The 17939-nt window shown below is 40.4% G+C and overlaps 1 protein-coding gene across 1 annotated transcript in view; it reads right to left on the bottom strand.

Annotated features, from left to right (window-relative positions):
* The window catches only part of CAT (catalase), a 42749-nt gene extending 26559 nt beyond the window's left edge, over window positions 1-16190 (bottom strand). The window contains exons 1-4 of the mRNA XM_067557545.1: window positions 15988-16190; window positions 7121-7292; window positions 1811-1921; window positions 260-390 (exon numbers count right to left, since the gene is read on the bottom strand). Coding sequence (XP_067413646.1) covers window positions 260-390; window positions 1811-1921; window positions 7121-7292; window positions 15988-16053 — 480 coding nt within the window. The 5' untranslated portion in view covers window positions 16054-16190. The remainder of the gene's footprint in view (window positions 1-259; window positions 391-1810; window positions 1922-7120; window positions 7293-15987) is intronic.
* Between the last annotated feature and the right edge of the window lie 1749 nt (window positions 16191-17939).

Here is a 17939-nt window from a genome sequence, read left to right as displayed (position 1 = left end):
TTAAATATTAAACCTATTTAAATAGCCATTCTGATGTTAGATTGTTCCTTTAAAAGCAAATAAGCATAATTTGTTCTCAAAGTAGCTTCATTTTCTGTCAAAAAATTTCAAATATACACTGAGCTATCAGGGTAAAAATAAATTTTCAGTGCTAATCTGTATTTTATGCTTGTCTATACCCTTTCTTCACCACTTGTACAAACCTTTGTACTTCTTTTCCTCACCTGCTGAAAGCACCCACACCCATGGTCTCACTCACCAACATGGCATCCCGGATGAAGAAGATGGGAGTGTTGTTTCCTACAAGATCCCAGTTACCCTCTTCTGTGTAGAATTTCATTGCAAAGCCTCGAGGGTCGCGAACTGTGTCAGCTGAACCAGACTCTCCAGCTAGAAGAAACGTGTATATATACACAAGTCTCAGGATGGAAACCTCACACAACCATATATTTAACATGAGCAGACCAAGAGAGATAAAGGCCCAAAGTTGTTTATTGGGTTTTTTTAAACTTTGTCCAAACTGGAGAATTTTAGTATATTTGCACCACCATTTCAGATAATTGGAATGCTTGTAACATATTTGGACCTGGATCACAGGTATAAAATGAGCAATGCATCTGCAGTTCCACAGACAATTCTTGTGAAACTGAATAAGTTACACCAGCCTGACCCATTATTAGTTTTTACACCAGAATTCCTTACGTGTATAGAGGAGTTCCCAACTAATGCCACTTTACTTCTGAAAAAGTATGTCTACACAGGAATTTAATGCGCTTTAACTAATATGCCTTACCTTCACACTATTAGATAATTCATCATAAATTTCTTGAGCGTCCACATGTAGACAAGTCCTATGATTGCCATATAAACGGGGTAAACCCACTTACACTGTGCTGAAAAAGCTCAGCAGCCTGCTTTAGCACATGTTCTGTTCTGTCAGTAACTCCAGCTGTCTCTCCAAATCCTCAGAGTAAACAAGTATTACTTGGCTGCCAGAGCTTTGAACCACATGAGCAAATTCCCATGGGTTACTAAGATTTGTGGACTCTTTACATTGTTCCAGAAGATTCAAGAATCCTCATGATTTGACCATCTTCAAGATTTTGGAACAACTAGCACAAAAGGTCCAAAAAGTTGTAGGTAACTATAAAAATACTGTATTGCAAAAATATGAATAGCTATGGTAACTTTAGAACCTCCCCCTTCCTAATACATGTAAAAAAAAAATCACACTTCCAGTCATATATTATGCAAGATATTGGACTTTGAGGTCATTTGTAAAAAGCTGTATCTTATCCACCTTAGTCCTTGGGAAAGGAGTTTATTTTACAGAAGGGTGTTTTTTACAGTCCTCATCACCATAATATTTACATTAATGAATTTATCCTCACAGCACTGCAGCAATGTAAGCAACAATAATTATCCCTATTTTTCAAAGGAGGACCAAGGCACAAAGGCGTTAATCATGGCTTGCCCAAAATCATAAAGAAAGACTGTGCAGAGCTAAGAACAGAACCAAAGTCTCCTGCAAAGACCAAATTTCCTCTCACACTTTCATGGTTGGGAGGAAAAATTTCTATAGTATATTGCTGTTAAGCAGCTGTCATTTCGTGTAACAATACTCAAGGTTTCAGAATTTTAGAATAAATCTAGGGGAGAGCGATAAGTTGGCAGAGGGCAGGTGAAATGGTCAAAAGTACATGAACATTTATCATATTGTATTATGAAATTTATCACTATGTATTATACTGGTATCAGTTCTATATATGTGGTATATAAAAGGCCACACATACTAATTACACCATCTTACCAACTGTGGAGAATCGAATAGCAATTGGTGTCCTTTTTCCAATGTGCTCAAATACCTTCGCCTTACAATACTTGGTGATATCATGAGTCACTTCAAAATAGCCAAAGGCTCCTGGAAAAAAAAATTTACTTTTATAAATGATTGGATGAACAACTGAACAGCACAGAGGCCAGATGACTTTTGCTATAACAGGGGCCACAACCAAAATACTGGAGGTTGGAGGAGGGCAACTACGGAGAAAAATAATTCTGGAAGTTGAAGAAAACTCATTATGACCTCTTCTTCCACCTCACCGCCACTGTCTTAACTTCTTTATCCTACCCCTTTCTGCCTCTACATACCCTCACTTCTTTTGTAGCTTTCTGTCACTCCACCTTATGAAATGAACTTGATGCTCTGCTGTATCTGTGTGTGCTGGGCTCTAGTACTATACCTTCCAATTAGATTGCTCAACGTTTTTTTATGCAGGAAACGGAGGTTCCTAATTCTAGAATGCAAACAGAGATATGAGGCACCCCCAACTCCATGAACCTTAACATACAGTAGTTCAGTAGAGCACATCAGAACCCAGAGCAACAGAGGTTTTTGGGGGCCATCCATCCCAGAACCAGAACAGAAGATCACATGGCTATCAAGACTTTCTTAGCATAAAATAAATCATATCCTAAGAAGCCTAAATTGCCTTAGTATTCAAAGTGAGTGGTATTTTAAAGATATTTCCCCCATTTGTGTGTATACACTACATTGGATTTGTTTTTATATTTGCAGTTTGTACACTATCTTAAATAAAGACAGGTAACGTAGGCACTTGTTTAGCGTTCTGCAGCCTTGATAACTAGATCTTTGAGAAACCTCAGCAGTCTGGTAGGAAATGGAGGAGAAACAGCTGATGGAAGTTGTAGCGCATTCCAAATTATCAGAAGATGACTGGTATATCTACCTCTGAGGACATCAGTTCCACCAAAGACTTCATGTAAAGAAAAGGTGTAATCATGTCATTTAGGAAGTGGGAGATCCCACACAATAAATTTTACTTTCCCCTCTCTAAAACTCTTAACTATAATTTGACTAGTAAGTCCTCTACTAAAGAGCTAAATGTCTGCCATGGGAAAGGCAGAGCTGTTTTATGAAGAAACATAGCCTGCAGCTATCTACAGTTTCTGTAATACTACATGTTTATTTAGTTAGATGGTGACTTTATATTACCTATGAAGCAATGACAAAGGGTAACTAACGAATTAGAAAGCAGTAAGCGTGAAGGGAAAAACCCTTCAGAGGGAATTTTTTTATAACCTCTTATTTACATACACAAGTGACCTGGCTTGGTGGGAATTTGGATCTATGCGAGTCTTGTTCTTTGGGTTCTTTTCTAGTCTTATATAATGTGTCTCATTTTCTAGTAGTGCCAATACATGTAATTTTGTGGTAAAAGCCACAGAAGATCAGGGATTATAAATTGGGGTTAATTACTAAATGCTCACTACCTAATAGTTTGTAGCTATAGGTGGTATGGCATTAGCTAGCAGCTATGATCCTAAGGATTCAGACAGCAGTGTGAGTAAAGTGTATAAATACTTATGAATATAACTGCAATAAATGAAAAGATAACCACAATGGCCCAGAACCTCAAAAGGTATTGAAATAATTGGAAATTAGGAGCCTGAGTACCTTTGAAGATCTGGGCCTCTGGCAACACTCTATATATATTAGTGTTGTTTAACTCGTATTTATTAGTTTGACAGAATCACTTGTAGTTGATAGGGATGGGGTGCGGGTGGCGGGCGGAGAGGAAGGGGCATCATTCCTGGTTTCAATTAGCAAAATAAGTTAACAAGAGATAACTCATAAAAAAATATATATATATATACAAAAAACTGATGAATAAATATCAGCTTGAGACAGAAGCCTCTCTCCTGGGATGGTGCTGTGGGGGGAAAAAGATATCTTAGAGAGTTATGAGTGCTCATTTATATGTTTTCACTTGCATGCATTAAAAGTTGAATTTTACTTAATGACACTTTCCATGTAGGTCACTAAACTAGATGCTTCTGTATTTTTGAGAACCTTAAAATCCACTAACCCTTCATGTTAATGCCATAAACCCATATGAGACTAACAAAAATAGCATGTTCCATTATGTAAGCTGAAAATAGAATCCAAATTCTCAAACTGACCCTAGAAATAGTAACTGGTGCTATTTTGACCATGAAACCTTGTTGAAGAACAAGCTTTGTAAGAGTAAAGTCTAATAATACAGTTTTTGCTAGTCTCTCTCTTTTTGTATGAAGCAACTTGATAAGACATATTTAAAATGAGTAATCTAAAACAGATAGAGAGAAAATACATTTAAAAAAGCACAAGTGAAATAAGTATATTTTTACAGTTGCTAGTAAAAGTTTATTCAGATATAAAGTTATATATTTCTTTTATAGGTTGTCCTATAGTATGATTCCACTGGCATTTATCTGGTTAGTCAACTGTAGAAGTATTAACATTTAACGGTAAATACTATATCTAATAATTAAGACTTAATGCCAGAACAGTCAATGTTGAGCAACTGTAATATAGTTAGGTGCCTCTGCTCCTCTTACTTTAAATAACCACTAGAATAGACACTGAATCGGTGTCAAATTCTTAAATCTTCTGAAAGAGGAACTACAACACAGAAGTGAACCAAACAGAACTTTTTTTAAACTAACAATTTTGATAAACAAATAATCTCTTTGGGGCAAGGTTGATGGGATCAGAAGACTATTCCCCATTTTAACAACCAAAAAAAAAAAATTAAGTTCTCAGTTAAGTTTGGCTGAAAAGGAATCAACCCCTCTGGGGAGCTCTAGCCTTCCTCTGTAGCATGGGGAATGGATCACTTGGTGGTTTGAACCAGAGGTCAGTGGTGGATTCTCTGTAACAAAGTTTTTTAAAAAAAGATTTGAGGACTTCATTAGCTCAACCAGGTTATGGGCCTACTACAAGAGTAGGTGGGTGACACTTTGTGGCCTGCAACATGCAGGAGGTCAGACTACATAATCATAATGGTCCCTTCTGACTTCTAAATCTATGAAACTATGGCTGCTGAAACTGTTTTAAGTGTCTAGTTAGATAGAGCACAGTATGTTCACCTGAAAAAAAGAGTTACGTAGTTTCATGTACTAACTCTACACTCTGTGTCTCTCTACCAAATAAAAGAATTACAATATATGCTTCTTTTTTTTAAAAAAATGTTTCTATATTCATGTTGCTGTGTGAAAGGAAGATACACAAAGAAATTGAATAACGATAAAACAGTGAAAACATCTATTTATGAAACCAAACTGGGCAATTCAAATTCATTTTCCTCTACTTTTAAAGTAATTTTTTGTTACTTGCAGCAATAGTAGGTAAAGTAAAACTTTAAACACAAGGTGATTTAAACTTGTCACTTTAAATTGTAAGCCTAACACCATGGTTGACCAGTGCTTAAGTACTAAAATGAACTTTGAACTCTGATTGTAGTTAATGTGTATCTACCAGAGCAAATATTAGAGAGACAAGGTGGGTGAAGACTCCTCCCTTATTGAACCAACTTCTGTTGGTGAGGGAAACTCTCAAGCTTACATAGAGCTCTTATTCAGGTCTGAAAAATGTGCTGTGTTACATCTTGTATCTAAAAATAACAGATTGTTTAGAATAAAGTAGTTAACAAGTATTTCAAAGGACCATTCCAGGTGAAATGGCCAGTTAACACCTCCGCAGTCATAGGAGGAAAAAAAGGGGCGGGTTAAGTGGGTTATAGATTGTTGTAATAAGCCATAAATCCAGTGTCTTTAAATCCATGATTTGTAGTGTCTAAATTATGAATTTAATCTCCCAAGATTGTCTTCTGAAGATGGTGTGCAGGTTTCCTTTGAAGATGAGGATTTGGGTACATCTACACAGCAAAGCCCACAGCTGGCCTATGCCAGCCAACTTGGGCTCATGGATTCCTGGACTGTGGGGCTGTTTCATTGCTGTGTAGATTTTCAGGATAAGGCTGGAGCTTGAGCAGTCGGACTCTCCTAACTTGCAGGGTCCTTGAGCCTGGGCTCCAGCCCAAGCTTGGAAGTCTACACAGTAATGAAAACAGCCCCGCAGCCTGAGTCAGCTGGCACAGGTCAGGTGTGGATTCTTCCTATCTGTGTAGACATACCCTAAGAGCTTAGGCATGGAGTAACCATTTTGTTTGCCTATGGTGATATGTTTGTCTTATCATTTTTCTGTGAGTTCCCTCAAGCACATATTGGTTGTCTCATTTCACCCACTTAGTGGTCATTGTTGAAGCATTTAGTGCACTGGATGACGTACATGTTGTGATAGGCATGAGTAGGCCCCATGGATCTAGAAAGATGTTTTGGGGGTGGGGAGTATTGATAAATTGTAGCAGTGAAGATGTATCTACAAGTTTTTCATCTGTTGTTCTGGCAGGATCTGGTACTGGTTTCAGTTGGCGTGTCCTGGCCTGTGAGAGCTTGCTTCTGATGATGAGCTTGGAGGGGTTGGGAGGTTATATGACAGCCAGAAGAGAGGTTCAGGAAAGATTTTTTTTTTTTTTTTTTTTTTTTTTTTTTTAAGTAAGTTGTCCCCATCAAGTATGAGTTGTAAATGTTTAATTATACCCTGAATGGGTTCCAGTGTGGGGTGGTAGGTGACAATTCGGGAGAAGTGGTCAGGGGGGAGAGGGGTATTTTTATATTGAAGCAGGTTCTCTCTGGGTATTTGGGTGGCCCATTCAATGATGCAATCTACTTCTATGGGGGAGTGTCCTTGCTTGCTGAAGGCTATTTTAAGTGTGTTAAGGTGTGTAACCTGGCCTTTCTCCTCAGAGCATATTCTGTGGTATAAGTGTCTGGCTGTAGATAACAGATTTGTTGAGCAATATATAAAACAGGTTCTCTGGATAAATATAGTATGATCCTTCATGTTCCAAAGTCAGAGGCTAAAAACTCCTGAGGTAAGTTGCCATTCTTACAGTGGCTCTATAGCTATACTCTATGCACTTAATATATTTTACAAAATGTGTTTTGCAGGACCCTGCAGGGCTTTTCTTAGGAGTTAAGCTACTTTGCCTCCCCAATTATTTATCTGTGTGAGACAAATGAGGAAAAAGTACCTTTTCTGTTTTTTCCAGCTGGAGTTTTCACACACACCCCTGAAAATAGGATTTGGCCTAATATTAATTTCATACATCATGCCTTTTTCTGCCTCATTATTCAATCTTGATTGCTCTATTAGTTCACTGGCATTCTCTAGCAGACTTTTATACATCTAAAGAACACATGCCTTAAAACCCACCTGCTCCTTTTGCATGCACAACTCTCTCAGGAATCCTCTCTCTGTCAAAATGAGCCATCTCATCAGTGAAAACAACATCCTGAACAAGAAGAGGGCCCCGTGGTCCTACTGTCATGACGTTAAGTTTATCACCTAGTGTGATCCCAGCTCCAGTGGTCAAGGCATCTGGTTTCTAAATGCAAAAATTATTTTTAAAAGTTATTACAATGGAAAGAGTAAAATAAACTTCCATACCTTTCAGTTGCTAATTGACTAGAACTCAGTGAAAATTGCTCTAATCATACAGACTTGTGGAACAGCATGCTTCCTGAAGCAACAGAAAAAAGCTGCTTCCTGCATCAAGGCTGATTATTTAATCATAATGGTTATTGTGGTGGTGGTGGTGGGTGGGGGAGAGGGGGTATGGATAATTTTAACTGTAAAAAAAAAAAAAAAAAAACCGGAGCTAACATTAAAGATTGATGGCTATATAAAGCTGGAAGAATGCTACAAGGCATACTACTTACTGAATAAAGTGTTTAGATTTCAGTAAGTGAAAGAACTAGCATTCAGAAGCAGGTAAGACAATATGTTATCTTTCAAGTGTTTAATGCCACTGGATTTAGAAACACCTACTGTAACTTTTTAAACAACGTGTGCTTTTTACATTGGAACTTGTAAAATAAGCAGGGGATTTAGTTTTCAAACTAATGTTTGAGAAGTTAATGAATAAAGTACTTGTAATGCTAGGAATAATGGTAAATGTTCTGCACTGCTCCCGCTGCCCCAATATGCTTTGTTTTAAAGAACTTTAAAAACCTTGGTATATTTTTCCAAGTCATTCAAAATCAAGGAACTCTACAGAAATGTTACTTCAGAATTGCTTGCTAAGATTTTATGCCTCACTCTAGAAGCCAAAAATACATCTGTACTATGTCGGAATGATTACCCTCCTAAGTTAATTTTTAGGGAAGCAGAACTTGGTCAAAAGTCTACTCTTCCCCTTCCTCAGCCTCAATGCTGAAAAAGTAGTTCAGAACGCACTTCTGAAAGTCAGGCACTGAGGTGCTATCAGCACTGACAATGTAAATAGTTCGGCACTGTTAAACGCAGCCTCTCTGTGCCCTCAAACCAGAGTGAAATGGCTGGTCCATTGGAATGGACAGTAACATTAAAATCTATTGCTGCAAAGTGTCATTATTGCTTTTGTTATAGCATGCAATAAGCTTATTTTGTTAGCTTATACAGCCTCAGAGAAATGAAAGTTTCTAAAGATGTGGCTTCAGTCACTATGCCACAGTTATGTAGGAATCCAGGCAGAAGAGGCAGCAAGCTCGGCGCAATCTTGAAATCCTTAACTGAATCTGCCTATACACATACCATGAGCCAGAATGTTATTTTAATAGCTACCACAAAAGCCACAAATCCACCTCTTTGAGGATATAAACCTTTGCATAACTGCATATGAATGTTGGAGGCTGGGATTTGTTCTTTAGTTCTACGTGGGACATGTTCTATACAACAGGAACATTTATTCATGCTTTCTTGAAAGGGTCTTTTCTTCTAGTAGCAAGGTCCACAGTTCCTTGAGGTCTTCAGCTTTCTTGCAACTGAAAGGGCACAACTAGACTTGTCAGTTGCTGGAACAGTAGAAATGACCCAAGCCCTGAAGAGCAACTCAGTGTTCAGAGTTTGGTTTTTTTTCATATTGTCTAAACCAGTGGTTCTTAACCTGAGTTCGATCGAACCCCAGGGGTTCGGTGAGTCAGTCTCAGGGGTTCGGCGGAGGTGTGTGTGTGTCCATTCCGTTCACCAGGGTTGCCAGGTGCATTAATATACTTTTGGCATTCACACAATACTTTTATGGCATTTTCAATGTTTCACCATAAGAAACTGAAGGATATTGACGAATATTTATGGCAAATTCTAAAATTTGTTGCATAATTTATGGCAAAAAATGCCATACATGGCACGACCTGGCAGCCCTGCCGTTCACCCCACTCGTATGATTCATGACGTCACGCTCCGCACGGCCATCATTGGCTGCTCGCTTGGCCTTGATATCTGTGCTGCAGAGAACTTGGTCGCTCAGTAGTCGACTTGTGACTGTCGTGATTGTACGTCATTTGTGATTTCCTTTTTAATATTCCAATCCCTTCGTACTATGTCGAGCAAAAAAAGAAAGTGGTCGGACAAATACGTACAATATGGATTCATGTGTATAACGGAATGTGATGGGAGTCAGCGTCCTCAATGCATGATTTGCAATGCCAAGTTGAGCAATTCTAGTCTAGCACTGGCAAAACTAAGGGAACACTTCCTAAAGCTGCATGGAGATGGGAAATACAAGAACACAATGCTTGCTGAATTCAAGGTGAAGAGAGCCAGATTCGATGAAAGGGCTACTCTGCCTGTTCTCGGCTTTGTACCCATCGACAAACCGATCTTAACAGCATCATACGAAGTTGCGTACCTGATCGCAAAGCAGGGAAAACCACACACCATTGGTGAAATACGCGTAAAACCAGCTGCGTTGAAGATGGCGAATATCATGCTGGGAAAAGCTGCTGAAAATAAGTTGTCCCAAATTCCTCTTTCAAATGACACCATCAGCAGCAGAATAGATGACATGAGCAATGACATCTTGGCTCAAGTAGTTGCAGATCTGATATCAAGCCCAGCAAAATTCAGCCTCCAACTCGACGAGACCACCGATGTTTCCAATCTAAGCCAGCTTGTTGTATTTGTGCACTATGTGAAAGACGACATGATAAAGGAAGATTTTTTATTTTGTAAGCCTCTTACAACAACAACTAAGGCAGCCGACGTGAAGAAACTTGTGGATGACTTCTTCAGAGACAATGATCTTTCGTGGGATATGGTTTCTGCAATTTGTTTGGACGGAGCTCCAGCCATGCTGGGACGAAACTCTGGTTTTGGTGCGCTGGTGAAAGTCGATGCTCCACACATCATTGTTACGCACTGTGTTCTGCACAGGCATGCGTTGGCAACAAAAACCTTGCCTCCAAAACTGGCAGAAGTATTAAAAATTGTAGTGGAATGTGTGAACTATGTGCGAAATAGTGCTCTGAAGCACCGCATCTTCAAAGAGCTGTGTAATGAAATGGGCTCTGAATTCGAGGTGCTGAATCGTGTTTTTGCCATGCGTGTGGAATTAGCCCTGTTTTTGCGAGAGCACCAACGCTGTCATGCAGATTGCTTCGAAAATTCTGAGTTCATTCTCATTTTGGCGTACATGGCCGATATCTTCGATGCTCTCAATCATCTCAATCAACAGATGCAGGGGGGTGGAGTCAACATCATCGAAGCGGAAGAAAACCTGAAGGCTTTTCAAAAAAAGCTACCGTTATGGAAACGACGAACAGAGAATGATAACTTCGCAAACTTTCCCCTGCTGGACGACTGTGTAAGTAAGATCGAAGACGTGTCTGGAATCGGAGACATTTCTGTACCCGGGGAACTGAAGCAAGCAATTGCCATGCACTTAGATGAGCTCGCAAAGTCTCTCGACGGATACTTCCCCACCAGAGAGTCATATCCAGCATGGGTGAGACAGCCGTTCACGTTTAGTGTTGCGACAGCAGATGTCAATGATGAGTACCTCGACGAAATCATTGAACTTCAGCAGAGCCAGGTTCAACAGCAGCTCTTCAGAACAACAACGCTCTCAACGTTTTGGTGTCACCAAATCGTACCATACCCTCTTATTGCTAAGAAAGCCCTTGAGATACTCATACCGTTTGTTACAACATATCTTTGCGAGCAATCCTTTTCGAGGATGGTAGACATAAAAACGAAGAAAAGGAACAGACTTTGTTGCGAAAATGATATGAGAGTGGCACTTGCCAAGGTGAAGCCGCGCATTTCTGAACTTGTCTCTGAAAGGCAACAGCAAAAGTCACATTGATTTGCAGTAAATATTCATTGAGTTATGTTTTTGTTTTTGTGTGACATTCATGTTTTGTTGGTTTTGTTCTTTGAACACAGTGATTTTATGTGCAACTGATGCATGGTTCATTTTGTGCACTAATAAAATATATATATCTATGTTTTGAATTTGAAAAAAAAAAATTTTATTTTTCCAACTATGAAGGGTTCGGTGAATGCACGTATGAAACTTGCAGGGTTCAGTACCTCCAACAAGGTTAAGAACCACTGGTCTAAACACTCCAAGTAAAAGGGTACCTATCCAAAATTCTGAGTTCCCTTGACATACATTTTAAAGACACAATACTTTGAGTTTATAAAACAAATTACCCAAGGCAATAGGACTCTTCCTCTGAATCCAAACCCTACCACACCTCATCTAATTACAGTCAGCAGACCTGTACATGTAAAACGCACAGCATCTAGCTAGGTGGGTGTGACCCTGTCCCCGAAGGGTCCATCAGCTCTGAGTTTAGTTGTCTATAGTAGCAGCTGTGAAAATTCTACATTAAACTTCAGACATTTTGAACAAATAAGACTATAGTCTCATTCCTTCAAAACTTCCCTATGACAGGGCATTTTTAGTTGTGTTACAGTAAACCTACAGGTCCCATTCATGATGAGAGTCCATTTTGCCACACACTGTACAAAAACACAAAGCAATATAAGGTTCCCTGCCATAAAGAGCTTACAATCTAAACAAACAGGCCAAAGAGTGAGAAAAAGGAATGTAACACATAAGCAATGTGCTCAAAATGCTGGTTGGTAAGTATTAATTCCACTGGGATTTTTTTTTATTGTAGATCATGTATAGATTATGGGGGCAAGGATTATGTGAGGAGGGGATGGGAGAATAGAAGCAAATGAGTGCAAAAACAGGCAGGGAGAGTGAGGCTGGAAGCAGAGCATTTGCAAAAAGGTCAGAGTAAATAGATAATTGTCTGACATCAGAAAAATCCAATGGGACATGAAGGGGTGTTATACTACAGTTCTACAAGGCCTTTTCTATTTCAGATGTTCCTGATTCTCAACTCTCCTGAGCCCACACATCTGGAAGTGAGGGCCACTGGAAAACTGGTGCTCCTTGATCAAGCCCAAATGAAGGGAGATAGGGAGTCTTTACTTGTGCCTCATCATTGGCTGCTTCAAAGATATTCATCCGTGGCTCCCAGGCAAGCCAATGTGGAAGTTTCCGTGACAGCTCTTGGAGATGTATACCTGTGTGGTCTGTCACTTAACACAAGAATGTTCTCTTTGCTGGACTGAGGCCTCTTCTGTCAGGGAAGGAGAGAGCGGGCACAGCCCTGTTTGTTCATGTAGAGCACTGCTATTATGTTGTCTAGGAGAGCTAAATATCCTAAGCATATTCAACTAAAACAAATTCTCAAGAAAAAATAGACAAGAAGTCTGGTAAAGAATCAGATTCTGGTCACTCTAAGGTTCCTCTCTCTTCGCATTTGACTGGAAAGGGAAACAAGAGGCTTAGCTTATGTAACCTAAGTTTTGTGCAGTGCTATGAAGAGAGACTTAGGCAGCACCCAAAAATGCAGAGTTTTCTAGAAGGTTCCAAAGCTCAATGCCACATCTCAAAAGTGACCATACATTAGCAATTTAAAAAAAAAAACACCTGTAAATAGAGATTATCATGACTAAAAAGAGTAAGAACAATTCTTACTGTTGCTGAGGAAACTTGCATCACTAGGCCTGAGAATCCACATTATCCTGAGTTATCCTGCCATCTTATGCAGCAAAATTTCCATTTTAAAGTTCATGAGATTTACACTGCTTAGGACTGGGCCTGAAGGCTTTTACAAAAAGCAAGTCATAAGGTTTAAGAACAATCAGCGTTTTGAATGAGGCAGAGCAGTGGGAAGAGTTGCATGTGACTTTTCATATTAACTTCCAAGTGCATTAGTAAGAAAATGAAGGGTGCTATTGGATAGAATACATCGCACTTCTAAAACAGATCTTGCTCCTTTACAATTATTATTATTCTACAGAGTCAATGATTAATGTTGTATTCAAATTAATATTCCAAACTAATATACCCTCATTTAGAAAAAAAATACTTTCAATGACAACCAAATTAAGCTCAAACCTGCAACTTTCTCATTAGTTTCTGAAACCTATGGGGAAATTGCAGGTTTTAAAGTGAGAGGAATATTAGTTGGAATCATATCCTTAAATCTGAAAGTTTAGTTTAATAAGTAGAACCTCACAGTTATGAACACCAGAGTTATGAACTGACTGGTCAAACATACACACCTCATTTGCAACTAGAAGTATGCAATCAGGCAGCAGCAGCAGCAGAGACAAAAAAAATAATGTAAATACAGTATAGTACTGTGTTAAAAGTAAACTATGAAAAAAATAAAGGGAAAGCAGCATTCTTTTTCTGCATAGTAAAGTTTCAAAGCTTTAGTAAGTCAATATTCAGTTGTAATGCTTTCGAAAGATCAACCATAATGTTTTATTCAGTTACAAACATTTCAGAGTTATGAACAACCTCCATTCCCGAGGTACTCGTAACTCAGAGGTTCCACCATACAACATTAATCCTTTTACAGTAAACAAAGAAAGGACTTTAGCCTTCAGATTAGACCGATTGCTATTAACCACCACAACACAGCAAAGTTAAGGTACATATTTTGAGTGTAACTAGTTGCTTTATACAAGTTATTTTAAAATTCTAACCCCTGAGAACATCTTTAATTTCTACTCTAAGGTCCTCTCTTTATTAAATGGGCACAGAGCACCTTGTGGTGGCCCACTCTTGCATTACCGTGAATTTCATCCTAAATGTAGATATTACTTTTATCTGAAATGTCCACATGTTCAGTGAATATTAAAGTACATAAATATATTTTGTGAACTGTACTAGTGATACAATGTGTTAATTCTCTCCTCTGCCTGTTGGAATGTAGTTTTTATGAAATACCTTTTATAACAGATTGGATCAACTGAATATTAACTGAACTGAGCATAGCGGGAGCTAAGCCATCTATCCAACTAGTACTTTGTAAAAATGAGTATTAAAATGCCTATACTCATTAGTATTTGGATACATCCCATAAAGACAGAACATGGAGGAATCTGAAACCTATATTTTGATTTGGTGAAAGAGTGGGAGGTAAGTTACTGACTACTGCAGTACTCATTGACTTACACACATTGTTGATATTATACATTTATAGGATTAAAAGCACTATATAATGTGTAGTCAGTAACACTTGCAATCTACTTTCAAGATTGATAAATGCCAGAGCTTCCTTGTTGCTTCGACCTGAGGTATCATCTATTTATTGTCTGTACAGGACTCTCACTCACACATTTGCTTAAACTGAGGTATAAACTGCAACTGATATGTCTAAGGCCAGACAAAACAATTAGGAATATGGAAAATCTCTGGTTCTCCATTAAGCAAAACAAAAGCAATCAAAAAAGTTTTAGTACATAAAGTGATAACAGCAGAATCATAGGTCCTGATTTTTCAAAATGATTAAGTATCTGCAGCTACAATGCACTTCAGTAGAAGTCTTGGATGCTTAGCAGTTTGGAAAAAATCAGTTCTCTAATCCCTCCCTATCCAAACAGGCACACAAACTAACATTGAGAGCAAGGGATTTAGGCTGCTGCAGTCTGGAGTTCTGCTCATGGCTCTACTTCTGTCTCAATGTGTTACCGTGGCCAAATCACTCAGTCTGTACCCATTTTGTCATCTGTAAAATAGAGGTATCTCCTTCCAGGTGTCTTGTGAGACATAGGGATATGTCTACAGGTGAGGTTCTGTGGCCTGTGTTGTGCAGGAGGTCAGATTAGATGATTACAGTGATCCCTTCTGACCTTACAGTCTGAGTCTACATGCTACAGCAGCACAGCTGTGGTACTGCACTGGGTCACTGTAGCATCACAGTGTAGACACTTCCTATGTCAATGGGTGGGGTGGGGTTTTCAGTTAATGTAGTTAATCAATCTCTCTCTCTGAGGGTATGTCTTCACTCACAGTGGCAAATTCAGCGCTGCCAGATCAACTGAGCAGAAGTGGAGACCGGCTCAATCAATCCAGAAGTCAACTGAATAAATCCACCCCCAGAAAAAGAGTAACACTGCATCGACGGGAGGGCATTTCCCATCAGCGCAGCATAGTGGGGAGGCCACACTAATTAAAATGTAAGAAGTTGACAGGAGATATGCAAGCTACTCTATGTAGCTTGCTTATCTCCCGTTGCCTGCTGCCGACTTTCACGGTAAGTGTAGACCACGCCTCAGGCAGTACAGCTTCTTCTGTCAACCTAGCCGCATTAGGGCAGTTGGGGTGCAAAACTGTCAGAGCCCTGAGCCACATACAGAGGTCAGTCTAATTTTTAAACCAGGCCTAGGCCCTGTGACGCTGAAATCAAATGCTCTGCTACAGGGCAAAGTATCATCTTCTCCAGTGCCCCCTGCCCAGCTCTCCATAGCAGCAGCTCAGTGAGCCGGAAAGGAAAGGAGCACCCCTCCCCCAGCCCCTCACCATCTAATCACCCTAGCCTATCCCTTCCCCCCAGCAGTGGTCTCTCCCTGCTCTCCTGTCAACAGACACCCCGCCCCCCGCCTCACTCGGCCTCGCCCCCCCCCCCCCCCAAAGTGGAAAGTACCATCTCAGAGCCCGCCTGCTTTCCCTCACACCGCCACCCCCATAGTGGGAGCTACCATCTCACCCACCCGACCCCTCCCCTCAATCTAAACGGACGCAGCCACGGTGGAGACTGAGCGCTCCGTGCGACCGTTAGCCTCTGACGAGCGGCCAGGGGGAAGGAGGAGGAGGAGATGCTCTGGGCAGTAGCAGGGTGGGTGCGGGAGCTGGACCCCTGGGAGGGAGACGACCCAGGCCCACGGGCCGCTCCTTGGGCCTCCTGCGGGAATCCAAGAGCCGCGGGGACCCTCAGCCCCTGCGGTACCTGCGAGCCCCGCTGAGCCTGCCAGTGCTTCAGCTGATCTTCGGCGTGGTCCCGGCTGTCGGCCATTTCGTGGCTTGGAGACCCCGAGGTGGAAGCGGTTCGTTAATAAAGGGCTACACCCGCCCGGCTCCCCTCTCCGTGCACAAACCCTCGAAGGGCAGCGCCCGAGTGCTGCTGCCGCCCGGCCTGACTCCGAGAGACAGTGACTAAACGCTGCACAGCCTACCCTGCTCCCTGCCCGTGCCAGCTCCACCACCAGCACTTAGCTAGGCTAGGCCAGCCCCTCACTGCCTCATTGGTCAGCAGCCTTCCGCCAGGCTCCATCTCGACCTCTGATTGGGTGCGGGATACGCCAATCACCAGAAGGACTGGGGGAGGAGGGAGATGAAGTAAGGGGCGAACCAGGAGCTGATGGGGGCGGGTGCTCTGCTTTGCTCTTTGTTCCAGAGAAAATAGTGGGTACAGTGCCCTCTTCTATTTCATTTTCCCTCTGACAGCTAAGTGTGTCAAAGGTCAGTGGAGGAAAAGCAATGCTGGGCAGACCCTAATTCTCAATTTTGTTGGACTTCAGAATATGTTCATGCTTGTCAGTTTTTTATGTTTTATTTTATTCTTAGTCCTCCAAAGCTGAACAATAAGGGGGAATGGAAAGGAGAGGGGGGCACTGAGGAAACTCTGTGTACATGTACAAAAAACTGTTAAAAGAAGAGGGACAGTGGGTGAAGTAATGTCAATTATTGGACCAACTCCTTTTGGTGAGAAAGACAAGCTTTAGAACTTACACAGAGCAATGCTAACCACTGGAGAGTTAAGAATACCATTTTTACAGTAGCCTGTGCAATCTTAATTCCATCCCATTGTGCCTCTTTTCTGTGTTGTAAATGAGGCAGGAGTTCCTTTGAAAAAATACTATCATGTGATTAAAGATTAACATTGCATATGTACAAGTTACAGAGTTAAAGTTACAGCCATAAATCTTATGTTTTGTTAATTTTCCAGTGCTTGAATTTGAAACATAAGTAACATTTCTAACAGGATTGCATTTTTGTAATTTCCTAGCTTTGTTTAAGGGGAAAAGGTAAAACCAAAATCTATTATGTAACTGTAACCCTACTCCCTCAAATGCACATATCAACGGTGGTGCTTGAACCCTGAAGTATCAGCTCAGTCAGACAGATGGCTACTACTTGAGCTACAAGTCAAACAACAGTAACTAGAGCCATGAGAAGTTTGTTTGTTTTTTTACTCTAGCGAGGATAGACCAGTGGGCCCAGGAGTGACTGAGGGGGGTCCAGTTTGGCTCTCTCTCTCTTCCCCTCCATTGGAGTTGAGAGAATTCCTGCTTCATGTGGTTCCTCCAAAGGTGTAGATGGGCCATCTGCTGGGTCTAAGGTATTTCTACTACAGAGTGTTGCCATGGTAGCTGCTGCATTGGCACTTTTGAATGTTCATGCTTAGTTATTATTTTGGCACGTTGCCAAAAACTTCTAGGGCTATGTGAGAGAAAGGGTAAAGGGTGATTTTATATCTCCGCAAAACCTGAACGGAATTTCATGTGCCAAAGAAAAGGCACTCCTCTAGCTTGAGAGCTTTCCTCCTTCCATATTTGTAATGTAATATACATTTAAATAATGGAAGTATAGAGCCAATTCAAAGAAGTTTCAAGTCAAATACCAGCTCTCCATATAATGTATTGTAACAACTACTGTGTGCTAGATAGACAACATAAATAATCCCAGCTATACATATAAAATGATGGGGTCTCAATTAGCTGTTGCCACTCAAAAAAGAGATCTTGGTGTCATCATGGAGTTCCCTGAAAACATCTATTTAATGTGCAGTAGCAGTCAAAAAAAGGTAACAAAGTTATAAATCATTTTGAAAGGGGAGGATAATAAAACAGAAAATATCATAATGCCACTATAGAAATCCATGGTATGTTCATACTTTGA

Source organism: Emydura macquarii, unplaced genomic scaffold, assembly GCF_026122565.2.
Source record: "Emydura macquarii macquarii isolate MOO-44397 ecotype Brisbane River unplaced genomic scaffold, CSIRO-AGI_Emac_v2 contig_1876, whole genome shotgun sequence".
Classification (NCBI taxonomy): domain Eukaryota; kingdom Metazoa; phylum Chordata; order Testudines; family Chelidae; genus Emydura; species Emydura macquarii.
Note: the sequence above shows the minus strand (reverse complement) of the source record. Positions and strands in the feature narration are given on the sequence as shown.